The 27,182-nt window shown below is 40.5% G+C and overlaps 3 protein-coding genes across 4 annotated transcripts in view; 1 reads left to right on the forward strand and 2 right to left on the reverse strand.

The window, feature by feature from the left end:
* The window catches only part of ptpra (protein tyrosine phosphatase receptor type A), a 32,481-nt gene extending 28,273 nt beyond the window's left edge, over window positions 1-4,208 (reverse strand). Inside the window, exon 1 of the mRNA XM_030729361.1 lies at window positions 3,754-4,208. The gene's annotated coding sequence lies outside the window, so the exon portion shown is untranslated. The remainder of the gene's footprint in view (window positions 1-3,753) is intronic.
* A 1,678-nt stretch (window positions 4,209-5,886) lies between these two features.
* On the reverse strand, window positions 5,887-14,097 carry idh3b (isocitrate dehydrogenase (NAD(+)) 3 non-catalytic subunit beta). 2 transcript variants are annotated; one of them, XM_030729935.1, is made up of 11 exons: window positions 13,967-14,097; window positions 11,877-12,050; window positions 11,448-11,568; window positions 11,242-11,302; window positions 11,026-11,158; window positions 10,528-10,661; window positions 10,346-10,448; window positions 9,949-10,095; window positions 9,623-9,717; window positions 9,408-9,468; window positions 5,887-6,475 (listed from the first exon to the last, which is right to left on the reverse strand). In XM_030729935.1, the coding sequence occupies exons 1-11, from the start codon at window positions 14,009-14,011 to the stop codon at window positions 6,398-6,400; spliced, it is 1,152 nt and encodes a 383-aa protein (XP_030585795.1). In that variant the 5' UTR covers window positions 14,012-14,097; the 3' UTR covers window positions 5,887-6,397. The 2 variants fall into 2 exon arrangements, with proteins under 2 accessions (XP_030585795.1, XP_030585794.1); XM_030729934.1 differs by lacking the exon at window positions 5,887-6,475 and adding an exon at window positions 8,353-8,556.
* A 1,096-nt stretch (window positions 14,098-15,193) lies between these two features.
* Window positions 15,194-24,953, forward strand: wdr1 (WD repeat domain 1). Its single transcript, XM_030730306.1, is given in 23 exon segments — window positions 15,194-15,339; window positions 16,278-16,399; window positions 16,930-17,020; window positions 18,119-18,266; window positions 18,566-18,746; window positions 19,688-19,765; window positions 19,863-19,943; window positions 20,330-20,531; window positions 20,534-20,562; window positions 21,066-21,155; window positions 21,732-21,872; window positions 21,874-21,887; window positions 22,186-22,273; window positions 22,404-22,496; window positions 22,499-22,516; window positions 22,657-22,678; window positions 22,681-22,721; window positions 22,723-22,826; window positions 22,912-22,984; window positions 22,986-23,033; window positions 23,035-23,065; window positions 24,027-24,121; window positions 24,124-24,953. Coding segments are annotated over 23 exon segments (1,848 nt in total). The 5' UTR covers window positions 15,194-15,323; the 3' UTR covers window positions 24,166-24,953.
* The last annotated feature ends 2,229 nt before the right edge of the window (window positions 24,954-27,182 follow it).

Consider the following 27,182-nt stretch of genomic DNA (forward strand, 5'->3'; position numbering starts at 1 on the left):
ATTGGCAACAGATCTGATGGAGGGATGAATCCAAATTTGAAAACTTTCATTCAAATCATCATTAGTGTGTAGGGGGTCATGAGAGAGGGACAATAGTGAGCGTTGACAGCCATCCCCAGAGCCTGGGCTTCAACATTACTGGTTTATTTGTTTGTTTGTTTTCAGAGAGCCTAAATGACCACTTGCTTGGGGGGTGTTGTGAGGACATCCTACTGCTTTCTGTCATGACATGTGCTGGGTCTGATGTAGCCACATTTAAGCGCAAGGATCCACTTCTATGTTTTCTTGCCATAAAACAGAATTTGTTTACAGCCCATAAATTCTACGTAAACCAGTTGTCAAGTGAAAGGCCTCTCCATCCCATTTGCTGCCAGGGGTGATAATGGACCCCATCAGTGAGTAGGCTACTATTACATTATAAATCACTTATTTATATTTACTGATATATTACTCTGTAAGTACTAGTTGGTCAAGTTGCAGGTAATTTCAATATGTTTTATGTATGATTGGCTTGATCACTGGCTATATAGTAATGCTTTATTTTGTAAGCTCTGCAGATGTTTCAGATTGATTTTAATTGAATTTTGCCATAAGACAGCAAAACCATAAAGCAGTTAGTAAAACATTCATTAAAAAAAAAGAAAATCTTAAGAAAAGGAAAAAAAAGGAAACATCTTATTTGTAAAGATATTACAAGTGACAAATAATGGAGATGCACAAAAGGTACAATGTTCACTTAAGTACTGCTTATATACAAAAATATATATACAGGCATACATAGAGAAGTTGGGACTGCTCAATTTCCCAGCAACACTTGCAAACTATGCTTTGGTTATTTTGGATCTGTATCAATGGAAACCCAAAATGACAGTTGTGATATCTGAAGTGACCATCCTACTGCACCCGTCCCCTCCTTTTCCTCTGAAAGATAACAAACCCATCTAACATAATCATCAGGGACTTGACTTCAAAGCAATGTCATGACTTTGCTTTTCTGTAAAATTCATTTTTGTCTAAGTTCACTTTTAGTTTAGCATTGGCAGACTACTCAAACTTGTTTACAGGCTCTCTGGGCACATTTTTCATTTTCCAGAACAGGACAAAACAGGTCTTGTTGGCAGGCCACTGTCAAATATTAATATATAACTCCAGCTCTCATCTGGTTTTGAATCATTGTGTTGGAACTGTTTTGAAAAAAAAAAAAAAAAAAAAAAAAGACAAAGTTTTTCTAAACCTGACACAATTTTTCTCCAAATTCATGCTTTTTATTAACAAAAACAGCAAAAAAAAAAAAGGTTTTAAACCCATTCACTGGTTACATTAACACATACTATATGAGGAAAGAAATTGAGGTAATTATGTAGCTGTAGTTACAGTACTGCAGTGCAGCCTTGTGTAATCCTTTATATTGATTTCTAACACCTCCCAAAAGGGAGACACAGCACTACTTGAATAAACTCTATGATGGAAAAGGGAGGAGGCAACCAGATTCTGCCTGGCCTGGACCCATGTGTGCTTACAAAAATCAAAAGACCCTCTTTGCACATGTAAAGTATTTTTCCATTGACAAAAAGACCCACTGTTAATAGTTCTTATGAGCGCAATGAACCAGAGACATCGGTTGGCCCAAAATCAGGAGGATGTAAAACAAAAATTTACAAAATAACTTGAAGGTATTACATAATTATTATTTCCATTCAGCCGAGGGGCAGGGCAAAGCTGAAAGATTCCGGATGACATCCTTTCCAGCCAGGCACAATATTTAGCCAGTCATTAGTAATCACACAGGTTCATTTCCTGTACTGTGGAATAAATGTCATTAAGATCCAATTGACATATCACATGCAGCTCCAATCAGGCTCCTGTAATGCTTCATAATCCTCTAAATGCAGCAGTGTTTATCCCATGAGAGGCTGAATTACAGTGCTCTTCCTCAGTAAAACATGTAGGCCTACAGGTGGAAACAAAAATATACCTCCAGCCCCACCCAAAAAGCAAACTCATAATATTGTGTCAGAGCCGTGAAACTGTGAAATTTCACAACACACGGGCCATTCTTTTAACATCCACCCATCGACACTTGATGCAAAGTTCCCGCAAAGCGATTTGAAGCTATACTTATTCTTATTTTTAGTAACTAGGCCAATCATGAAAAGTGTGGCATGAGGATCACTCAAATTCCACTGCTAAAAACCTTTCAGCATCCAGACAGAAATAACTTCTTTTTTTCTTAGAATAGGTGCAAAGAGATATATAGGTGCAGCAAGCAAGATTCTAATAGTTGTGCCTTTTTCTGTTGGATTGTCAAAGCAAACTTTTCCCAACTTCCACAATACAGCTTTAAGGAGATGCTGCTGCTTGACAGCCAGAGGTAGCTTGACAGTTTTTCTGTTTGTTTTTCGGGAGGGGGGGGGGCAGACACAGGTCAGGATAAGCCTGAGAGAGGAGTCACAGGAGTTGGGAGATTTTGTGCACTGGGATGGTCCTAACATGACACGACGGCCCCAGTGAAGCTGAATACATGTTGTGGAGAGGCACACAGAGTGTAGCATGGTGTATGTGTGCTGCAGTTCAGTGAACTGGACTAAGCATTACGAGGGGAGCTTCATGCAGAAATACTGTAGCAGAGGCTTTTTCCAGATATGACAAGCAAGTCTCTGCCATGTCCAATCAGCCTGATGATGTTTCTCTCTCTCTCTGCCTTTCAGGCTTTCTCGCTCCTTTTTCTGATGCAGTGTTCGTGTGGCTGATGCTCAGCTCAGCTGTAGCCGTTATGCCACCAATATTTTTACCCAATTCCCACTATTAGCAGTGACAAGCGAGCCTTTACAACATGCGCTAATGAGCTGAGAATTCATGAATCACTGCCCCAGTGTAAGCTAAAGTAAAACATTAAAAAAAAAAAAAAAGCATCAACACCCACAAGACCGAAATGGTATGCTTGGATACACCCAAAGCTTAGAAAGAGAGGGGAACATTAACCCTAGAACAGTACCGTGCCTTTTGGTGCACTATCGCTCTCACTTTCACGTGGGTGAAAAAAAAAAAAAAAAAAAAAGTCACCCGATGTTTATGCTCTAGGGTTAATCATTTAAAAAAAGTTGGGGAAAGGCACACATGTGAGACACATCCCCCCCCCCCCCCAATCTTGAAGAGCAGAAGAAACACAAAGCAGCCGCTGTGATTTGACAGAGCATATATGTTAACATTAGGGCGACCTAATTCCTGTTGTGGGTCGCATGAACCCCCCACCCAGCTCCCCTCCCTCTCTGAACGTGTAATAATAACAAAGCGTTGATCAATAAAGTGTACTTTCCAGTGAGGCAACCCTGGACCCCACCGCCCCCACCCCCTCTTTGTTCCAGCGTAAGCGCAACAGCATCTGTGTTGGCACAACAAAACCCAACTTCTTAAATGTTGTCGCGCTCTCTCTTAAAGCCCCCCGCACCCCCCTTTCTTCAGAGCCCCCTTCGCCAAAATTTCCCTCCCTGCCTCCGAGCTACTTCTGAAACGTTCAAGCGTTACAAGGAGGCACACAACTATTAAACACCGCGCGACTCCGTGTACGAGCCCGGGGTTGTTGTCCCCTTCCCTCCCTACCATTAAGGCATCCAGTAACGTAAAATGCCGGGGGGGGGGTGAAAAGTGTTAGTTTATGGGTGACACAATGTTACAACAAGAGGAAACATGCTTGTAGAGCGACATTGTAACAAGTGGGATTCTGCTTTGCGCAACAAAAACAAGAAAACTCACCACAACTCCTGTAGAGCCCAAAGGAAACCCGAGGGGGAGAAAAAAAAAATGAAGGCCAAGTAGGAATTTATCCTGTCTTCCACGTTTTCAACCCCGGCCCCGTTCTCCACACCCCACGAACCGAGAATGTGAGCGGGGTGGGGGGGGGGACCAGGGTGATAGCAGAGGAGGGAAGCACGATCTGGGACCCACTGCCAACACTTCACAGTCAGTTTATCCGATAAATCCAGGCAAAGAAACCGCACCCTCCAAAAATCAGGAATTCGCCCTTTTCTAGCGTCTCTTTGGAAGGTATTTTCTTCGCCTTCCTGGATGTTAAATCCCACGGTTTATCCGCTGTATCCGGGCGCGTCGGCTGACTATTCTAGTCCGCCATGTTGTGTGTCTGTCTGCATAGGAAGAATGGGAAGCGGGGAACGAATTCCCAGGCCTGGCCCCGTCTCTTCTCCGCTCTGTTTCTCTATAGGTCGCAGCGACACCTGCTGGCCTAGCTGCAGTTTACACCTTCCACACTGCGGCGGACCGCATCAGCGCTACCTCGCGTAGTGAGGGGCCAGGGACCTACAGGGCGTCCAGAGAGGGAATTTGAGAAACTTCTAATGAACATATCTCTTTTATGATAGACCACTTTATACTTCAGGTCTACACATATTTCAGAGGAAATTATTAGATTATTATTTAAACTATAACTCTCCAGGGGTAGTGTTACAGAAATGTGACTTTAGTTTGATGCTTTGGGCCCACATGTTCATTAGAGGAAAAGGTCATTTGTTGAAAGGTAGCGGTCATTGTAGTTCACTTTTAACAAATTATTGTAGAAATGAAGGACAAAAAAGTGAATCAGAACATGTTCAATAATGGTGTACTCTTTTTAAGCAAAATTATTTTTATCTGTCATTATTAGTTATTTTGGATGAGGTTAAGATTTTTCTTATGTAATAATGTTTTCAAGAATTACGTCTTGCTCTAATAGGGATGAGTAGGTAAGAAAATTGTAACTAAAAAATAAAAATGTCATGTTTTGTTTTATTAGTAAAATTTTTTATAATTTATTTAGCCACTTTTAAGTAAATAACTAGTAGTTACATGTCAAGGGTAAATAGTTGTTAATTTTCTGTCTGTAACAGTTGGAATGGTCATCAAAACCAGAAATTTGAATAAAAGATAGTTTTCATTATTTGTGAGAATGTGCAAATAAATTAATCAATAGCAAGCACAAAGGCAACAGTGATACACTGTAAATTGTAAAAATAACATTCAGTTGCAAAACCAATTAATTTTTATCTGAATGTAGAAGTAGAATATAACAGGCCTTTGTGTATTTAAGACATGCAACTGATTTGAATCACGTGGCTTGTAACACTGGGTATCACCTGTATAACCGTGGGAATGTATGCAGTGTTTTCTAATATTAGTGCCGAAGAGAAGCATGCATAATGAGAAAAGTCTGGGTCCTAGCACAGAACCCTGTGGAATGCCATAATTAATTTTTGTGTGTAAGAGTTATCATTTATACAAATAACATTTGCTGTAATCACAATGGTGTATTCTAGTCTCTATAATAAAATGTGAGCAGTGTTGAACATATCTAGCAGTACAAGCGCAAAGGCAAAGCCACTGTCTGAGGCTTTGAGAAGGTTATTAATAACTATCACTATATTGTTGTTTCTGTGCTGTTCTAAATCCTTACTGAAATTCATCAATAAGCTAATAATCACATTGCTGATCTGCAACCACTCTTTTGAGAACTTCTGCCGTAAAGAGAAAGCTGGAAATTGCCCTATATATTTATAATTTATATTGATGAAGACAAAAGATAATCATATTTAATACTGAACTGTTAGTTAATGGTAAGACGTCTTTGAACAGAGATGAGACTGGCTTACAGGCACAGAGTCAGTGAAGCTATTCGGTTTTTTGGAACTCGCATGACCATGTTTGTAAGCTCAATGATCCTGGGAACCATCATGTGCCAAAACAGCCAGACAGAATTTGTTATTCCTACATTTAGCTCCTCTAAAAACCTCCATGAATCTTTGTGGACACAGGAAGGGAATTAGGATCCTCATGCCATGAGGTGAAATGTGCCACCAGCAGCCATAATAAACTTTTAATAACAGTCTTAGTCTTTCGTTCAAGGATTTTGCAAGCAAGAGGGCATATCCCATTTATTATTTATTATTCATATATCATAAATGAAGAAGCATTAAGTTAAAACTCAGGGTTAAATAATATTGAAATATACATACATCGTGTTTTGACTTCTGGTTAATGTCCACACATAAAATAATTAAATACAAATTAGAGTGTCTTTCAAGGCAGTGGAATGTCAGAAGCTGGTGTGTAATAGTGTAACAGCATTATATGTTTTGAACTAATTAAAAAAAAAAACACATTCACATGCTCAACCCCTTTTTTTTTTTTTTTTTTGCACTGAATGCAAAATTACTTGTTTAAATCACAACTTCTAACCAAAGTTTGTGGACACTGTAGCAATATGTTTCGCTTGCATCTTCCTTTTCTTAAGAAGGGCACTGTGTGTAGAATGGAGCTAGAAAACACTGCACTGTGTGTACAGCGTGTAAGACGAGGTTAATTAAAAACGTGTGCGATTCAGCAGCTGACAGATTTGCAAATGCGAAGCTCAGACCGACAGGTTAGCAGTGACAGCACGGGTGAACTCGTCGCTTGTTGCGTAGCCCCCCAGATCCGCAGTGCGCACCTGTTGCAAACATAAGGACAGCATGTTACTATATGCACAGCTGCAGCAACACATGTCCACATTCTGTATTACTGGCAGCATGTTAGAGAGCCTTTGAAAACTGTACTCACAGAATGAACGCTGTGATTAATGATACGAGTCCTTTAGAAAAGCATTTTAACTTTCCGTGTTTTTTTTTGTTGGCCTCACATTATTTCCAGCACCAGTCAAGGTTGGGAATGAAAATACATCAAATAACCATATGTAGTATTTTAGTGCATGTTAACGATGTAGGAAAGATTATATTGCTGTTGTGTGAAGTATGTGTGAAATGTATAATTCTGGTCTAAATATTTAAACTCAAATGTTGGCTAAAGGGGCATGATATTGGTTTTACTGGTGAATTTTGGTCAAAGACCAACACACAAGCACTGTTAAAAATTATTTTTTATTTACTTTCAATGAACAAATTTCCACATCACGCCATCTGAAACTGATGCAGAATGGTACCGAAAGCCAGATGGACAACGTGGTAATTGAACAGTTTGACAACATTAGTACAGCAGTGATAACTGTGCTAACTTTAATAAGTTCTTTGCACTAAATGGATTCATAACTCAAGAGTGTCGGGGATACAAACACATGTATGGTGGAAAAAAAAAAAAAAAAAAAAAAATAGAGACAGTGACCCAAAGTCTAAACTGTGTAATATCATATACCGATCAGCCGCAGCATTAAAACCAATTAAAATGTAAATAACATTTATCATCTTGTTGCAAATCAGTGTTCTGTGAGGAGATCCATGTGAAAGATACTGACATGTACCACCCTTACACAGCAACAACACTCCCTGACAGCAGCAGCCTCTCCCTGACTGCACTGCATCACACCAAACAGCCCGAGGGATTGACCCCATGTTCCATATTCGATCAAGCATCCACATTGTGTGCCTTCAAAAGCCTGATACACAACAATCAAAGGATCTGTTGCAGGCATCCCAATCGCAGGCACCACAAGACAAGTCCCATGTCCATACCCTGATGGACAGAGCTGTTATGGGAGCACAGTTAAGGATCCAAGTATTATTAGGAGGATGTTTTTAATGTTATGTTATGTATAACCATGTAACAAATGCCTCTGCTATATGCTTAAATAAATAAGAAACTCTATTTAATAAACTACATGCTATAATTATGACTTTGTTTGTGGATGTCAGCCTGATAACTTGCAAACAGAGAGCATCTGCCACACCAGTTTGTAATTTTTAAAATTACACTAGGTTGCATTATGCATTGTATAGTAAATCACAGCACCAATTTTAACCTTTTGTTGAGTTTACAGTGCTGCAATAAAGAAATGACAGTTTTATTGAAAATATGAAGTAATCTGTAGCAGCATTATACTGTAAACTGAGTTATAGTTACATTCACTTTTTTTTTTTTAGATCAATTTAAAGTAGATAAAAGCAGATAGTCAAAAGTATATAAAGCTGATGCAAACTTTTGACAAGACAGTCTGGTTGCTTTACAGCGAGTTTCCAATGAAATGTGGGACAGTTTAGGCAGCAACATTTCAATCAATGGGTAAAAAGTATCAGAGAATGAGCAAAAAGATCATCTTTATCAGCTCATTAAAAACTGAAAAAGCAAAATGATGCAAAGGAATGCACAAATGACTGTGAGGGCCGAGTGGGGTCCATAAAGATAGGAAACAGAACATCGAGCTGTGTGATGTGAAACCTGATGAGACATACTTTTTATCCCAAATCAACAGATGTCAAAGCTTAACGCCAGTGGATCTATGGCCAAACCAGCTGAACCAAAGACATTATGATGCAACTGATGGCATTTGTCAGAATCTATAGCACAACTCTCAGTGAGCTGGCACTAGGGGGGGGGGGGGGGGGGGGGGGGGGGGGGTTTTGAGTCTTAACATGCATCCAGATCATGTTAAGAACAACGTCCAGATGTAGGGAAATAGGAGTCAGTCAGTGAGGAGTGTGACGAAACATCTTAGTGAATGGGTCTGTGACGGAGGTTTTCCACAACAGCATGCACAAAGTCGCCAGTGGTACAGTACCCACCAAGGTCTCGTGTCCGTACCTGAGATGTGCACACACACACACAAACAGAGGGCAATGGGGTACAAGGAGGTGGTAGGAATTAAAGCAGATGGGAGAGGAGGAGAATTCAGACAATGTAACAGTAATAATTTAATGATAAACTGCCCTGCAACATGGTGTTTAGCAGTCAGCTGGGGAGACAAAGAGCGACTTCATGCCTATGTTTGTGTCAGTGTATGGCAGTGTCAGCATGGCACAGGCGCAGAAGGTAGTTAGTCCAAATCAGTTTAAAAATGAATTTACAATGTGATTTTGTTAACAAATGCATGTAACTGGAACATGTTAAAGAGGGACAAAATTAAGAAGCAAGAGAACTGCAAGAAAGAAGCTAAGACTGATTCAAATGTAGGAATTCAAAGGCTCTCTAGCACACGATGCTATAATATGAAGGTAATTAGACAAAGTATTTGTAGGCCAAGAACTGACAAGATTTAAGCTGATGTGCTTAAAATCACACTGGTCCCCTTAGACTGTATGACAGAGCTAAAGTTGCACACTGAGCTTCTTTTCACCATTTTCTTTATTTTCTGTTTGAGACTTTGTGCACATGAAGACAGCAGTTATTGACCCACAATACCAAGATGACAGGTTTAGAGTATACAAGTCCTACTAGCTTCATATATCAACATTTTGCAGAGCTACCAGCTGTAATTTTGGGCTGCTAGTTCTGAAAAAAGTCAAAGTAAAAACATACTGAAAAAGTAGGCCTGTTGGTGTTAATAGTGTTAATGCTTCTGGATTTATGTGTGATTTATGTGTTCTCGTTCAAAGCCTGCATGCACCAGTAGGCACAGAGATGGCAGAAGTAACAAATAATACACAAACACTTACCTTGCCCTGTTTGATGACCCTCTTGACAGCATCTGACACCATTTGGGAATGGTATTCCAGGCTGCAACGCAATATGACAGTGAATAGGTGGCCAAGCATATGTCCACATTCAGACACACAGCTGCTTGAGGGTGTTGCTTAGACCTCGAGGGTTATGGACAGAAAATCTGAGGCTATTGTGTAAGATTTGGTAAACTCATTAGAAGGTGACTCACTTGAGGTGCCTGAGCATGTTAGCAGCACTGAGCAGCATGGCTGTGGGGTTTGCAATGTTCCTTCCAACAGCTTGTGCAAAGGGGTGGCGTGCACCCTGAGAAAAAAAACAACAACAAAAAAAAAAAAAGGACCAAAAAAATTCATTGTAATAGTGATAAAATATCAATTCATAATGCTTTTTTCTTAAGTCCAATTTATTTTTTCCCTTTTTATTCTCATCTGCACAAGAACACTAAACATAGTAATAAAAAAAGGAAAAGTTGAGGCTTTGAATGGAAATAGGATTAAAAAAAAAAATACAAGTGAGAGGTTTCTGGAAACTCACAGTCTCAAAAACAGCATACTCTGCGCTGTAGCTTTCCCCAGGAACAACTCCTGCTCCTCCAACCAGCCCTGCTGCCAGGTTGTCAATAATGTTACCATACAGGTTGGGCATCACCAGCACGTCAAACTGGTATGGGTTTTGAACCAGCTGCAGCAGAAGAATACAATGACAAGTTTAAACCTGAATCAGGTGAGCTCAGCCCAAAACAATTTTTCTTATCATTTACTGCAGTAAAATCAAGTGAAGGGCTTCATATTTTCTATTTTTAAATCAGAAACTGAGATAAGAATTAAATATATAATTAGGTATAAAAGGGAGCATTCACTTATTTAATCCAATGAGTAATTAATAATAATAATAATAAGGTAAAGGGAAGGAACTGGGAGCCTGTACATACTTGCATACAGCAGTTATCAATGATGATGTTCTCATATTTTATTTTGGGGTATAGCTGTGCCACCTCTGCACAGCTCTGCAGAAACAGGCCATCACCTAATTTCCTGAAATAAGATGGAAAGATATGAGGACAAGTGCTGCTCTAATTATAACGGAATGAAAGTTTGTTTTAAATGTACTCACATGATGTTAGCTTTGTGAACAGCAGTGACCTTGTTTCGCCCTTTTTTGGTAGCATAGTCAAAGGCGAACTTGGCGATGCGGCGTGACTTCTCTCTGGTGATGATCTTCAGACATTCAATCACACCTGTTACACTCTGAATAACACAAGAGTACGACACATACAATTAAATATATTTTACTGAAGAGCCCTGCAAGAAAATAAACATATACATTATGCTCTATAAATAACAATCTCCCACATTGCTGCAGACTGTCTTTAAGGTCTCAGTGTAAATAATCATGCTGCAAAATAGGTTTCATATTAAAATGAGTAAACAGGACAGTTAAGGAACCATCATATAAGTAGTAGGACAAAGAAAAATCTGTCTTTCTGTGACTCAACTGTATGCCTAGTTTAATGCTTCTTTCAAACTCTTAAAAAACAAACCTAGTATATTTTCAGGTGGGTGTAAAACTGCTGTTTATGCTCTGATTGCAGTGAGTAAGAGTGCTGTTTACCTCATGCTCCAGGGAGCTGTACTCCCCCTCAGTCTGCTCGCGGATGATGACTAGGTCCAGGTTGTTGTGGCGTGTGTTGTAGCCAGGCAGGCTGTTTACATGGACTACATTAGCAAACAGGTCCAGTTTACGCCTGGGGAGTGGACAGAGGGAGAGTTATTTTTAAACGCAACATATGCGAACAATAATGCCCGATTAATTTTGTTGGTCATTTACCTTAGTCTCATCTCATATGAAGCAAGCTCCCCTTTGAATTCCATGGGTGTGTGAATCTTTCCTAAATAAGCAAACAAGCTCCAACATGTTAAAGCAGTTCGCATTACTTTACTGCAACCTTTTAAAATCAGTTTTTTTTTTGTTATTAGATAGAATTTTTACTATAAGAGAAAAATAAATCAAAGCATTAAAGAAAATAAGGCTACCTTTAATGGCAACTTTGTTGTTCTTCATAGAAGTCAACACCTGTTCCAGTTTTTCCTCGCTGGCCATGTTCTGCACTTCACTCAGGTGGAACTCCTCAAATTCCACAGGGATATCACCTGCCTTAAGAGAAACAGAAAAAAGTCATTCTTAAAACAATTTCAGATCAGAAATCAGCACAAAGAGTGACAATTTTAGTCTTGCTTTAACATTTGTAATCACCATATTTAAGATTATTTTTAGAAAAAGTAAATCTTCTTAATATTCCATGTAAAAATAATAATCAAAACCATATGAATACAAACTGAGCAGGACAAGACAGAGAGCCAAGAATAGAAAAAATATACTGTGTATGCATATATGTTTTGGCAAAATTTTCCTATAGCACTTTTTATTTTCATTGAACCTGATACATTGGCTACAAAATGTACCTTAAAGACTTCCTTTACAGCAGTCATGAGTTCAGGCCCCACTCCATCCCCTGGTACCATTGTGACCTTAAAGGTAGCATCAGCACGGGCTGGTGGGGCTTCTGGACTACAGAGACCAGCAGACACACTCAGCGGTCGAGAGGCCAGCTGCGTCCACCGGGTACCAGCCAGGCCCTGAAGGAGGGGAACAAAGGTACAGCTATACAAAGCACACTGTGGTATATCATAACCCCACATATCTACTCTCTGGTACTTTTTCTTGTTATCACATTGAATACAGATATTAGGTGATTTAAAAAGCCAATATTCTGACATACTGGCTGATATTTCTTTTCCTTTCAGACACACAAAACAAACAGATTTCCCTAACATTTGTTATGTGATACTCATTTAAGCTCAACTCTGCCCAACTCTATTCTGATCAGCTATTTGTGGACTAACTATGCAACATCAACACTCATAACATTGTTGAATGGTGTTTCTCTGGCCTCCTCTTTACCATTTTAATTATTGAACATCTTTAATTTACCAACTGTAATCCATGTCGCTATAAACAGATCAGCAAATAGTTAATTTCATCCTGCTGATAAATAAGTTGGGCTCTAGTAACATATCTGATTATATCAATGATTCTCAACTATTAGGAGCTTGTAGACTTTACTACATTTGATTTTTTTTTGTACATTTCCCACAGAATTAGTGTTTTTAGAGATAAGTTAAAAGAGCTAGACTACTTGAAACAAGACTGTATTAATGTGGTCCCTGGTCAGAGGCCTGGCCAAAAATCCATAATATTTTTTTTGATAACAAGTACTAACATCAGAATCATTTTTCCACATCTGTTGGAGATGTGGAAAAATGATTGCCTAGTGTGAGGGGATCTGGTGGGTTGTTATACTGTGATGGGAATTTTGCTGGCATGACTTGGGTTCATTTATCACCTTATGAGAGTGTTCTAATTTTTGCATCTGGAGTAAGCTGAGAACATAAATTTTGTTATCAGATGGTGAGCCTGAAGCTCCACATGAAGACTCAGGCTCCACGGACGTTCTGATGGACCAGGACTCGTCCGTGGAGCCACATCTCTATATGCGCCCTTCAGGTGGACTTCAAAGTAATATAACAGGAATGACAACTCATCCACGGTGTCTGCAGCTATCCATGTCTGCAACGGAGCTTAACACTACCTTTAGAGGAAAGAGTCACTGCAAATCAACATAAACCGGTTCTGAGGGATCACCTTTATCCTATGACTTAACATTTCTATTCTGATAGGAGCAGTCTCTTCCAGGTTAATAAGACAGCTCTCCATGGGGAATGAATGGTTCGGGATAACATGCTTTTAACTATACAGTCACAAGATTACAAATCAGCTGAAAACCTATGGGGGGTGATGGATCGATGCATAAGGCAGCTCTCTCCAGGACCAGCATGGAAAAATAATGGTTTTCCATGCAGAGAGAGTCCCTAAGACTTGAAGAATCAGTACAGTTAATCTGGTGGCATGTGCTCGCCCAGAATCTAATAGACATTTTTTTTTTGATTCACTTGGTAAACTGTGTGTATGCTTCAAGGTGATCCAGAATGATCATCACCCTCACCCTTTTCTTACCTGCAAGCAAAGACTTAAAAGGACAACTCACCAGCCTCTACATCTCTTGACTCTTACTGACACTTAAAGATGACTGACTGAAAGCTAAACCTTGTCTGGGTTGCTCGCTTCAAGTCTCTTAACCCTGCGACTAGTGGTCGCTAACGGTTCACTGAGGACAGGAAGGTTACTGACACAGGCCGGGAGGCTAAGCTAATATAGCTGGCCTTTTAAACTAGTGAGACCGTCTTGCTGGGCGAGTATCTACTGACAAGAATAAATAAATAAACCGAGAACTATTTTCAACAAAATAATCCCAGAGGACGAAAGGTAATCTCTCAAAGCGCTCTACTGTACATGAAACTCGTGGTGGTTCGCATTCATGTAAGAAACAGATGGCAACAGTCAGCAATTCTTTGCTGTGTTTTCACTAAATATAACTTAAGCGACTATTTCTCTAGTTACACAAAGAACTTGTCAGAATAATCTGTACGCTCACCTTGAACAACGTTATTAAGCTTCCTCTCAAGGGAGCCGCCATCATCACAGGTATGCAGCGACTTGGGCCACTTCTTCTGCGGTGGGGCGGTAACAACGGGACAATGGTGCCCCCTGCAGGAAAGAACGAAAATAACCGCCTCCTCTACTGTGACCAGTTTCTGTGGAGCAGATGGCACTCAAACCTACTTCTTAGCTTAAATGTCACAATGCTATCACACAGACAGTCTGAAAAACTGCTTTTTCTCGGACGGAAAGAGAGCGGCAGAAAAACGGTTTCAAACAAAGGGCCCCCGGCATAAATTAAGTCATTGATCCTGCCAGCTGCCATTGGGGCACTCAACATGCTCCTCACATTATTTAAAATAAAAATCACCAGAATGCCAGAAAGCGTGTGTATGATGATCAAACTGTCCTGGGAGCTGACCTCCTTCCGCCAGACCCAGAATGAATTGCATCCTATGCTCAGCCATGACTTCATTTTCCCATGCCCCATACAAATCTTTCTTAATGCTGCCCTGTGAGTACCGTGTTTTGAAATTCTGTATTGTTGTAAGATTATATCTGCTGCAGAGGTCCACACTCTCAAAAGGGTGCATCCTAAATAGGTCAGGGGATTCCCAGTCCTATTCCAGGCAAATGATGGTCCACACTCATCCACAGGATAACACAGGATTATAACATCACCGCCATGGAACTGCAGATAAGAGACAGGTTAGTCCTGACTGTAGTTAGATTGTCCGAATTTGCCTTTTTAGGTAATTCATTTGGTTATTCATGCTATCACAAATCCCATGCACCCAAAGGAGTACGTCTGAGACAGGGGCTTTCATGCCCTGAGTCAGCCCTCTCAGGCAATCGACCCATTACGCAAAAAACACCTTCTTAATTCACTTTCAAAGCTATTTCCAGAATCCATGATAAACTACCAGGATTATATATATTTTTAAGAACGTGGTGAGAATGTTTTAGGAATCTAGAAATGTTTGTTTATCTTTTTGAAAGGCAAAACGGTTCTGTGACCTTAGTGTAGCACACAATATGCCTCCAAGTGAAGTTAACCTGGCCATTTTGATTAGCGAAGCTTTGGAATTAGCTCTTTTTTTTCCTGCCCCTGAGCCTGAGAGACCAAATTTAGGTCAAATTTATCCCCAAAGCTGGAGCGCACGTCTACTGGCTGAGGGCCGCAGCGTGGTATCTGAGTTTACTATATATGGGCAAAGCCAGGCAGAGACAGCGCTGCACCCGCTTCCGTGTTTGTGTATTAGGGAGGGTAGTGCAAAGCTACAGGCGCTTTTCTGGCTTCAGTGTTTCATTCATCTGGAAGACTAAGGCTAAGCAAGAGGCAGCGGAGAAAAATGCCTTATGAACTGAGTAAGTTCGTCTCACTTCTGTGTCAGCAGCTGGGTTGGGAAAAAAGTCAACAAAGATGTTATTCCGCTTGACACTAGTCAGCAGATCTGCTAGTCATCCAGATAGCAGCTAGCTAGCCTCGCCCATAGCTGCGTAATTTTGACAATTCATCAAACATAAAGACAAAAAACTCCACATGTGCAGTGATCCAGCCAGGTGTTGCGCAGACCTGTGTTTGACGGGCACGGCGTGTTGTGTGGGTGTATCGGCACTCGGACCGTCATTATCACAGCGGTGCTGTTCAGTTTTCAGTTAGCTAGTCGCTAGCCTCAGTCAGGAAATAGTTGTGCTCCCGTTGCTTTGTTATGACATGTCCAGTCAGGCGCTGCTGCTGGGGAAGTGCAGCAGCTGCATATATAATTAGTGTACTGCATCATCTTATTATCATTATTATAATAGGTGACTGACTAATGAAAAAACTAGACTCGTGGAAATAAAAAATACTTAGCGAAAGGATACTTTTCTAAATTATAACAAAACATTTAAATTAAAAACAATCAGTTGTATTTGATTCTCTAGTAAGTTACAAGAGTTACAAGCCAAAGCAGCCATATAACATATAATAAGACAATAACAGTCTTTGAGCATAGTTAGTGTCAGGAAAGTTGAACTGTATTTTGAGGAAGTGCACAAAACACAATGCACTTATATTCTCTTATTTCTGTTAGTCTTTAAAGGTTGAAGTCTAAGACACTTCGCATTCAGGGGATTTGATGGGAGGGGTGGGATGTGAAGGAGTGGGTGGGATGGACAGATGGACACCTGGTAGACCAATAAGAATAGCAGAAAAAGTATATGCAGATGTGCAGTAAGATGCTTTCTATTTCTGTTTAACGCCATCTACAGTGTATTAAATAATCTGTCTTCCTCATCTTTGATTTTGTTTCTACTTTTTGCAGAGCGTGTGTTTGCCAGTCTCCCTCAGATGGAGAGGGGAGTTGCAAAAGTGATCGGTGGTGATCCCAAAGGCAACAACTTCCTCTACACCAATGGGAAATGTGTCATCATCAGGAACATTGAAGTAATTCAAGTCTTATAGCTGTAAATCAAAATGTGTATTTTATTTATTTATCCACTTATATTTCCAAGCCTATTGGTCATAATGACATTTATTGAGTGAGACTAATACCCACATAAAAAGCACAACATCAAAAACTAGCAGCCACATTAAAGCCGCAAAGCGTGATTTCACCGTATTTGTGGTTAAGTTTTGTTTGTTGCCCTGCTGCTGCACCCAGCATCTTGGGTGTGGTCACTGTCATGCTTGCATACTGGCTTCAATCACTGCCAGCATGATACTGTCAGCTAGTGCCTAATCAAGAAGCAGCTCAGCAGAAGATTTTCAGCTTGTGGTTTGCATGCATTTTTGATATTTTTTGCTTTGCTGATGCTAATTGGTGATTTTATGTATATATATATATTTAATGTATATCACACCTACAGCCCTGAATCTGTGTAGAACATAAATGTTGCATTGCTTTATAAGTGAACCATTTGTTTGCCATTTGTGAGGTGCATACCTGTTAATATCTCCTGTTTTTTGTCTTTAAGAACCCAGCTATTGCAGACATTTACACTGAACATGCCCATCCAGTTACTGTCGCTAAGTATGCCCCCAGTGGATTCTACATTGCATCTGGAGGTAAAGGACAAAAATATATTTGAACATTTGCAAGATTGTGTGTAAACCTACTGGAATTTACTGATCTTCAGCTAAGATGTAATTAATGATGACCAGCACTTGAGCAAACTAATCAGACGGCTGTGCTTTTCATGGTCAATAACTGCTCAGTGTAAGCAGGAAAAGGTGAACTTCTTCTAACTCAGGACTCCAAATAAGTTCAATTTTTGTCTCTTATCCCAAAAGTGTTACTGAGCGTCTGAGTCTTATGGAGCGGATGTGGCTCAGGAGGTGGAGCGGGCTGTCTCCTTATTAGAAAGTCGTGGTGCGATGCCTGGCTCTTTAAGCCTGCATATCAAAGTATTCTTGGGCAAGATACTTAACCCTGGGTTGCCCCTGATGAATCCATCAGTGTGTGAGTGTGTGAACGTCTCATTATAAGTGCTTAGGTATAGGGGAAAAGCACTTGTATGAATGTATGTGTGAATGAGACTCTTAGTAAGGAAATGGTTTTTGTCCTCAAATCGAGTAGAACAGCACTATTTAAGTACCAGTCCACTTATCATTTACATCTTTAGTTTTTATTTGTAGTGGAGTTCTGCTCTTGCCTTTGGGTTGTATTTTCACTTTCCGGAATGAATCTTGTGATCTTTATAGGACAGCAGTGTAGCAACAGTCCTGAATTTCCTGTTGTGGATTGATGGCTGCACATCTTCTGTAGCCTTTTCCAGTGTCCCATGAAAGATGCTGTGATCAAGACATTGTGCACATGAACCAGTCTTTCCTAGGAAGAGCAGGCTTTGTCAGAACAGACTGTGTGTTTTATTTATAGGGACAAGCCTTTAACTGAAACACCTGAGTCCAAGTAGGTTTTGGAAATGTTATCAACACAAAGGTTCATCTACTTTTTACAGCTTGCATTATGAGCTGCTATTTGTGAAAGAACGTGTGTTTATAAAAAGACATGAAATTAAGACTGTTTTAAATTGATTTGTGAGATTTTTGTTTAATTTCAACTTGGATGAAGATCAGACTGCATCTTATCAGTAAACTATGCACAAATCCTGATTAAAACTGTATGTGATGACTGTATAATCAGATTGCTTTCAAATCTTTTAGATGCATCAGGAAAGATCCGTATCTGGGACACCACCCAGAAGGAGCACCTGCTCAAGTATGAGTACACCCCGATTTCAGGGAAGGTGAAGGACATTGCATGGACGGAGGACAGCAAGAGGATTGCTGTTGTTGGTGATGGACGAGAGAAGTGAGTGTCAGGATTTGTTAAATGCTAGACTGGCTACAGCCGCTTAATAGTGTAAAGTCAACCATGGTAACTGTCTCATGAGAAACTTCTCTTAAACTGATTTATTCCCACTCGGCATAAATCTACTGTTTGCTTTAGATGTCAAGGTGGTACAGTTGTGGACTTGCAGTACCCATGTCATGTCTTTCTTTTTTTTTTTTTTTTTTTTTTTTAAATTATAAAATGAGCTTCCAGCACATCACTTGCTTCCCCTAATTCGAACTAGGATCAACTGTATCTGTGTTGTCTTCTCATTGTAGGTTTGGGGCAGTGTTCCTGTGGGACTCCGGCTCATCAGTGGGAGAGGTTTCTGGTCATTCAAAATTAATTAACAGTGTAGACATAAGGCAGAAGCGCCCTTACCGCCTCGCCACTGCCAGTGATGACACCTGTGGCTCCTTCTTTGAGGGACCTCCCTTCAAGTTCAAATTCACATTGCGGGTGAGTTGCATTTGAGCGGCTTTAGTAAAAGAGCGTTTGCATCAAAGCTAATTAGAACTAAGCTGGATTTTTTGTGCGTGTGTTTTGGGGAGGGGGGAGGGGGGGGGGTGTCTTAGTGACTAGACTAAAGTGCATAAACCAGTGAATGGTTAAATGTCATCTTTGATGCGTATTTGTAACAAAGCATTGTCCTTCAGCTGTAAGACTTTCTCTGGCTTTAATATCTGTTTGCCGTCTCAAATCTGTCACACTTTGGTGGTTTTTGACAGTGTGTCCTTGTTTGCCTGTTTCCATGTTACATAACCCACTTCCCCATAAATTCTTGGAGACGTATGAGCTGCATTTTTTACAACCAGGCCTTCTCTCTAGAATGTGTAATGCATATTGAAGCACCAAGTGCATTGCAGATTAGTTTTTTTTTTTTTTTTTTTTTTTTTTTTAAATGGGTACATGTAAATTCAAATAGACTCCAAATGCTCAAGCTATAGGTAAAACAGTTTGGATGTTTTTGCTGTAATTGTATTTAAAATTAAATTACAGCCCATATTTGCTTCTATAAATGCATTGTTTATTAGCAGGGTTTTTAAATCCAGAACTGTACTCATTGCTATTGATTTTATGTCCCGTTCTCTCAACTCTTGCTCTGCATATGAACTTATGGGTCCTGATAGTTGTAAAGGCTGCGTTGTTGAATTTAAAGTCACCCCAGTTTATAGTTATGGGTGAATTTAAATTCATAAGCAGAAAACCATTTTGGTAAAATAAATAAAATGAGGAAAACATTGCTTGTAATTTTGTGTGTGTGGGAGCAAACTTATACTCTGGTTGGTCATGATGGTCTAAAATGAGGAAGGACTGAGTTTGTCTGTCATGAGAATGAGCAAATTAACTTCAATGCTGATTAAATTCCTTTTCATTTTTCTCCTCTGTGACTCTTAAAGGACCACAGCCAGTTTGTCAACTGCATTCGTTTCTCTCCAGATGGAAGTCGGTTTGCTACAGCTGGTGCTGATGGCCAGGTAAGTGTTGGATTACTGTGTGACATCATGTGAAACTTAAAGTTAAGATAACCTTTAACAAAATGGCTTTCTATATGTCTTAATTGAATCTCCACAGATTTTCCTCTATGATGGAACAACTGGTGAGCTTGTTGGCTCCCTCGGTGGAGAGAAGGCTCACAAAGGAGGAATTTATGCTGTAAGTGTTTTTGAGGTTTTTAAAAAAAAAAAAAACTCCAGTCAATATGTGTGTGCACATCAGTGGTCTCTCGTTTGAAGGTGTAATCCTTGGTGTTTCAGCTCTTTGACATGCAGCTAACTTACAGTTACATGGTTAAATGCATGAGGTTTGTTTTTCTGGAGAGCTAATTATATCAGATTTGGCAGTCTGCCTTGAGGCAGTGTTAATCGAAATTATGTACTTTAAAAACCACTTCCTTCTGTCCTCAAGTTACTGATCTTTTTGTCTTTGTTTTTCTGTGTTTCTGTTCTACTGTTTATGCATCACTGAATGAGCATTAAAGAGTGCTTACAGAATTTACGTCTTTGCATCTTGAGATTATGTTTCTGTTTTTTATCCCACAGGTCAGCTGGAGCCCTGACAGCTCTCAGCTGATCTCTGCCTCAGGGGACAAGACGGTGAAGCTCTGGGATGTGGGTGCAGCCACGGCTGTCACCACCTTCAACCTGGGCTCTGATGTGACAGACCAGCAGCTGGGCTGCCTGTGGCAGAAAGACCACCTCCTCAGCATCTCCTTGTCAGGATACATCAACTACTTGGACAAGAACAACCCGACCAGCCCATACGCACTGTCAAGGTCAGCCTTAAGAGTGAAAGGATGCTATTTTGGATAGTTTGTTAATAAAAATAATACCATCTTTTGTAAGCGTTTTCACTGAGCTGCTGAAATACTACAGAAATGGAAAAGTGTTACAGTAGAAACGTATACCACTGTTTGAAGACAACTTGGTAACTGTTAAATGTAAATCAGCATCAGTATATTCATATAGAGGTTTGGAGCTGCATGCCTAAATGTGTGCAAGTATATAATTTCTGTTGAGGTTGTTTGTTTCATACAGATTTTTAATATTTTTAAATGGGACTATAAATTATAAAATTTTCATCATGCTATAAAGAATGAGCTTTTCAGTATTGAAAGAACACAGTGTGCTCAATATCTAGGCTAGAATAATTAGGCTGGAAGTGTCTTTTGACATCCAGAAGCTAAATATGTCCTGTGGCCTTGACAAGAATGAATGTTTTCAAATCTGTAGAAAGAAAAAAAAAAAAAATCCAAATGTGTGCCTTATCGTCTTACAGGGTCACAGCAAATCCATCCAGTGTGTGACGGTTCATAAAAATGAAGGGCAAGCGTACATCTACTCGGGGAGTCACGATGGACACATCAATATCCTTTCAGCACTTGCTAATTGCCACTAATAACTGTAAATACCACTCAATTGGAGATGCATAGGTCTCCTGCTGTCATGCATGCAAATCTGCAATCTTGCTAAATATTTCTAATCTAAAAGGTCGGTGATGTTTTATATTTAATGTGGAGTCATTACACACTTCTAATGATAATGTAATTTATCCTTTTTTTCCTTCATTCAGTGTCTCTGATTGCTCTAAAATGTTGGCGTAGAGTTTAAAAAAAGATTTCCAATTGTTCATAATTTGGTTTCCAATTTTAGCTTTTCAAATGGAAATTTGAACATTGTAACTTTAAAAGCCTGAATCAGCAGAACTTTCTACTAGGTGTGTGTATGTGTATGTGGGGGTGTGTTTGTTTAATTTTTATTTATTTATTTTTTTAAATGTGGCCCATTTGCCAGAATTAAATGACTCTTCAGAAGGCTTTGATATTGGGAGTAGTGATGCAGGCTACTTTCAAACAAAAAATGTGTTGTATTTCTCAGACAATGGTTCCTAATAGTTTGAATCAAAAAATAAAAATGTAACATTTTCCTTAACCTTCGCCTCACATACTGGGATGCAGAAACTGGAGTGAACGACTGCTTCTCAGGAAAGGGTCACAGCAACCAGGTGAGCAAGATGGTGGTTGACGACGCTAACGAGTTGGTGACGTGCAGCATGGATGATACACTGCGCTACAGCAGTATCAGCCAAGAAGGAATACAGGTGGGCGCCATGACGTGGCTGAATGAATAAAGCATTTTCAGTGGTTTTTGCATTTGGTCTATCAATATTAATGGGAAGTCTGATTTTGATAAGGAGAGTGGATGAGGTATTGCATTGTCATTCACAGTAGTAAGAATGCTCTCCCCCAGTGTCAAAACATGCAAGTGTGTGTAGCATTGGGGTGTCTGCCGTCTACTTTGATTCGTACTTTTTTTTTTCTATTCCTTTTTGCTTAGAAATCCATATCTAAATATTGATGTTCCCTCCTCCTATAAATAACCTTTCTGCTGGTTTCTAGTGCCTCTGATGTGGTGAAGATGGACGTCCAGCCTAAAAGTGTGTCAGTAGCAGCAGGTGGGCTGTCACTGGCTGTGTGCATTGGGCAGGTAAAGCCTTTACCTCTGTCATTATTATTGCTTACGTGAATCAGATCCACTCATTTTCACACTTGCGAGGTTGTTGGCTTATTTTGTATACTTGTGTAATAATGGCAACTTTATTTGCTGCTCTTTCTAGATTGTCCTTGTAAAGGACAAGAAGAAAGTCTTCACACTGGACAATCTTGGCTATGAAGCAAGAGTTGGAAGTATCCATCCTGGCGGCACCACTCTGCTGCCGTGGGCGGAGCAGTAAGTGGACACGGATATCTCGCCAAATGTGTGCATTCAGTGAATGTAGTGTTATAGTTGGGTGGTGTTTAATGCAATAGCGATCACACACAATACACCTGGTGGAGTTGAGACTTAATTTCTGTTTTTTTCCTCCTCAGGATGGAAAAGTTCATCTGTACTCATTCAGGGCAATACTCTGAAGGATGAGGGGAAAAGTCTTGAGGTCAAAAGGTCCTATCACAGACATGGCCTATTCAAGTGATGGTGCCTATCTGGCTGCCATTGATGACAAGAAAGTTATAACGGTCTTTAATGTGGCAGACGGCTTACTCGTTAAAAATTACCTTTCTTAAACACGCTGTCTGTTGGTTTGTTACCATTTTCATATGAATATTAATCTTTTTATTCCCTCCCCCAGTCAAGAACGAGTTTTAAATGGACACGCATGCCAAACCTGTGACTTTGGCCTGGTCACCTGATAGTGAGCAACTTTGCCACTGGCGGGATGGACATGATGGTGTACGTCTGGACAGTTTAGCGATCCAGACCAGCGGCTCAAAATCCCAGGTTGGCTTCACACAGCAATCCACATTCAACAAACTCAAACATTACAAGCAGTGTTTTAATCCATCATTTTCAGCCATGGTTTGGCAACAGCAGGTGCAGCTTTTAAATATGCAGTAAAGACTAAATTGAAAAGCTCGTTTTATACAACTGTGATTGCAAATGCCTCTGATGCATCTGATTACAGTTCAGCCAAACAATCTTGCATTATATGAAAAACAGTCCAGTGACTACAGCTGTGGTCTGAGTTCATGTGCACAACAATCCTGTTAAAAAAACATTTTGGTTTTCTAACTTTAGAACACTTTTTCTTCCTGCAGCTCAAAGGAATTTCTCCTCCTACTTTCATTACTCACTAAAATATTTGCTGTTGAATGAGAGATTGTTTTATACATGCATTATGATAAATGACTGGTTGAGAGGCCTATCTCATGTTTAATGTGACTACTTTCAATAAAGCCACCCTCTCTTTGCCAGTTGAATGCTTGGTATTGAATGTGCTTATTGGAATCAGCTGTGACCTGCAGTAGATTGAATGAAATGAGTGACTGTGAGGCTGATGATGGGTGGTGAATTCTAATAAATGCTGTGTGCAGTTTAAAAATCTGTTACAGAAATGGCAGACTCGGCCAATTAAAAATTGAAGTTTGGGTGAAAATGGAGCTCTTCTATAAATTCAGTATCCAGTAATTGGCAGAAATGATGAAAACAGTTTGTTACACAGCCCACGAATACGTTAAGTTTCTCAAACAATTACTGAGGGGGAAAAAAGGGCAACGAACTGTTGCAAAGAGTTTTATTTCTTTCTTTCTTTTCCTTTTTTAAATTTAGTTTTTTGAATGTGCTTCCTTGATTATCTTAAATTATAAGTCACATCTGAGTCAGTATGGGCTGTTGCAAACTGAACTTTATTTCCAAATGCTTTTCAGTTGAACACTTTTGTGTGATGTTGAGTTTTAAACAGATTTGGTCCGTGCTTTGTCTTTGATGCAGACACCTCACCGCTTGCACCACGTTAGTGGCCTGGCCTGGATAGATGCGCACACTCTGGTCACCACCCTCCCCACGACGCCAGCATCAAGCAGTGGACTATTACATACTGAGCTACAAGCAGACAAGCATGCACATCTCCAGGGACAAGGACTGCTGTTGAATTGACGCTTTCTTTTTTTTTTTTTTGTTTTGTTAAAACTGTATTTTCCCCATCTAAACTGTGTTAATACTGTCTGTACACATCAAAATTGTAAATGGTTATGGTTGCGGGTTTAAAAAAAAAAAAAAAAAAAAAAAAAAGGTCCCATATGTGATCTGTTTAATGCAGATAACCTCAGCTAACACAGAGGCAACATGTTGAAACGTGTAGCGTAACCACGTGTGCTTTCACTTAAGGGTGATGGACCGAGAAATATTTGTAAGCTCATCATTCCATAGGTTTTAAACTGTGGTTGGGATCAATGCATTCTGGCTTAAAAGAAAAACCATAATCATATATATAATTTTTCTTTTAAACTGAACAAAATTACATTGGAAAGAACCTTTTTGGTTACATTCCTGAAATGAGCTGTAACTGGTCCTAGCTGCAGTTGCCTGTCCGCTCTTTATTCTCAAAGTTTAAGGTGGGTGAGTCTTCTTTGCCTTTGGCTTTGTCCTTGGTTTCATACTTGGTGATTTATATTTCTTCTTGTTTGACTGGGGAGCAATAATAGGAAACCGAAAGAACGAAGTATGCATACAATCAAAAATGCTGTCTGTTTAGTTGAAGGTCCTGTGTTGTTGCTGTGTTTGTCTGGGCTCACATTGGTTGTCTCTAATTTTATTTTTTTCTATGTCTTTATGCATCCACTTCCAAAGTGGAAGAGACTCAATAATAAAAAACTTTTATGCACTGGTCCTTTGTGCACTAATCCTGTTTAACACCTGGATTTGTAGATTGAACTGAGAATTCTCAGCACAGCTTCATGATAGAGATGAATACACTTACTGTAGATGTTCACCTACAGGAGTCCCTTTTGGTGACAGGAGCAGATGGTCTTTAAAAGGGTGTTTGTGACTGAATCATTTCCTTTTTTTTTTTTTTTTCATGTATCTAACAAAGCAGAAGTGATTGAGAAACATTTCTTAAAGGGAACAGCTCACCCTAAAATAAAACCTATGTATTTTTCCTCTGGCTTGTAGTGCCATTTATCCGTCCAGATTATTTTACATAAAAAATGTCCACCTTGTCTTGATGTAATAAATGCCTTGAGGTGCTCATAGCACCAAGCAAAGCACATTTGAAATCTTGCAGCAGTTTCTCTCCTCCAGAAATCACCAACCAGTTAGTTAAAAAAAAAACAAACTTGTGAAGATAGTCAAGTATTTTGTATCCATATCAATATACAGGAAGTAAGCATTTATCTGTGAGAAGATACTTGTGATGCTGATGGCAAAAGGATGGAAACAAGAGGTCCCCCTTTGGCTGTTCTCCTTTTGGTTGACAGATTTTTGACATTAGAAGATGGTTCCACAACAAGATTTCATTTTACTGACTGCACACCAGTGCACAAAGCAGGTCCATAAAGACATGGAATGAGTGAGTTTGGTGTGGAAGAACTTGACTGGCCTGCACGGAGTCCTGACCTCAGGGCGACAGAACACCTTTGGGATAAATTAGAGTGGAGACTGCGAGCCAGGCCTTCTCATCCAACATCAGTGTCTGACCTCACAAATGCACTTCTAGAAGAACGGTCAAAAATTCCCATAAAGGGGGTGGGGGGTCATCTCACCCCGATTTCTTACACCTCGCCCAGGGTGGGGGTCGGGTGGTTCCTTGGGGACCGGACTGGCAGCATCTTGGGGTCGCTGTTGACCCTGGGGTGGTTTTCCACTCGCCTCGTCTTCAGAGGGTGGGTAGCTATGGATGAATGTGTGTCTTTGTGTATTTGGCACAGTCTTTGTGAGTATGGGTGGGTGAGTGAATGTGTACTTACGGTGTATCTATGTTTATATGTGGTGTGGGTGAGTGTGTATGTCCATGTATGTGTATTTGTGCATAGATGTGTACGTGGGTGTGCCTGCGGGTGTGCGTGTGTTTGTATGTATGGCTGGATGGCTGGGCCTGGGCCTGGGCCTCCTGGCCACTCCTTGCTGGTTGCCTCCTCCCCCCTGGGGTGTGGGTGCCTCGGGGTTCCTGGGTGGGGCTGGATGTTCTGACGTGGGTGTTGACCTGCTCCCCTGGGGGCTGTGGGGTGGGGCTGCATTGGCTTCTTCGGCGTGAGGGGGGGCTCTGTGGGGGATCGGGGGGTCCTCGGGGGCCAGGGGCCCTGGAGCCCTGCACTGGCCTGTGCAGGGGGCTGGCCGCTGGGGGGGGGGGGGGGGGGGGGGGGGGGGGGGGGGGGGGGGGGGGGGGGGGGGGGGGGGGGGGGGGGGGGCGGTTCATCTGGTGGGGTGCCCTTGCTCTTCGACTGGGGGGGCTCCACCTGGGACCTCCCTCCCCCGTCTGCTGGGGTGGGTGTGCAGTTGTCTTGGGAATGAGTGGCCGCGGGTCTTCGTAGGTCCTTGATGGGCTGCTGGTGGCCTGGGCTTCCTGGGCTTTCTTTGGTTTATTTACTTGTGCTCTTTCCCATTTTTTTTTTCTATTTTCTCTCTGTCCCCCCCCCCAACCCCCCCCCCCTTTGGTCTTTCTCTCTCCCTTTTTCTTTTTTTTTCTTTCTTTTTCCTAAGCCTGTCAGCTCCAGCACAATTTATAAACACACTACTCCTAAAACTTATGGAAAATCTTCCCAGAAGAGTTGAAACGGTTATAGCAGCAAAGGGTGACATCCTATTAAACCCTATGGATTAAGAATGGGATGTTACTCACGTTTATATGTATATAATGGCAAATACTTTTGGCAATATAGTGTATATATTACACACACACACACACACACACGCACACAAATAAGCATAACATTATGACCACTGACTGGTGGACTGAATGATTATCTCTTCAATTCAGTTTTATTATATAGCGCCAAATCACAACAGTCACCTCAAGGTGCTTCACAGTGACCAGCCTGTTAGTGGGTAGGATATATAAGGAGCAAGTGAACATTTGTCCTCAAAGTTGATGTGTTAGAAGCAGGAAAAGTGGAAAGTG

This window comes from Archocentrus centrarchus, chromosome 5 (assembly GCF_007364275.1).
Source record: "Archocentrus centrarchus isolate MPI-CPG fArcCen1 chromosome 5, fArcCen1, whole genome shotgun sequence".
Taxonomy (NCBI): Eukaryota; Metazoa; Chordata; class Actinopteri; order Cichliformes; family Cichlidae; genus Archocentrus; species Archocentrus centrarchus.

Excerpts from the sequence above, each read along its gene's own strand:
- idh3b (XM_030729934.1), bottom strand. The coding sequence starts at position 14,011 with ATGATGGCGGCTCCCTTGAGAGGAAGCTTAATAACGTTGTTCAAG. Across the intron at positions 10,449-10,527 it reads GTTCACAAAGCTAACATCAT|GAAATTAGGTGATGGCCTGT; the intron begins GTGAGTACATTT and ends ATCTTATTTCAG. Across the intron at positions 9,718-9,948 it reads AGTATGCTGTTTTTGAGACT|GGTGCACGCCACCCCTTTGC; the intron begins GTGAGTTTCCAG and ends TTTTTTTCTCAG.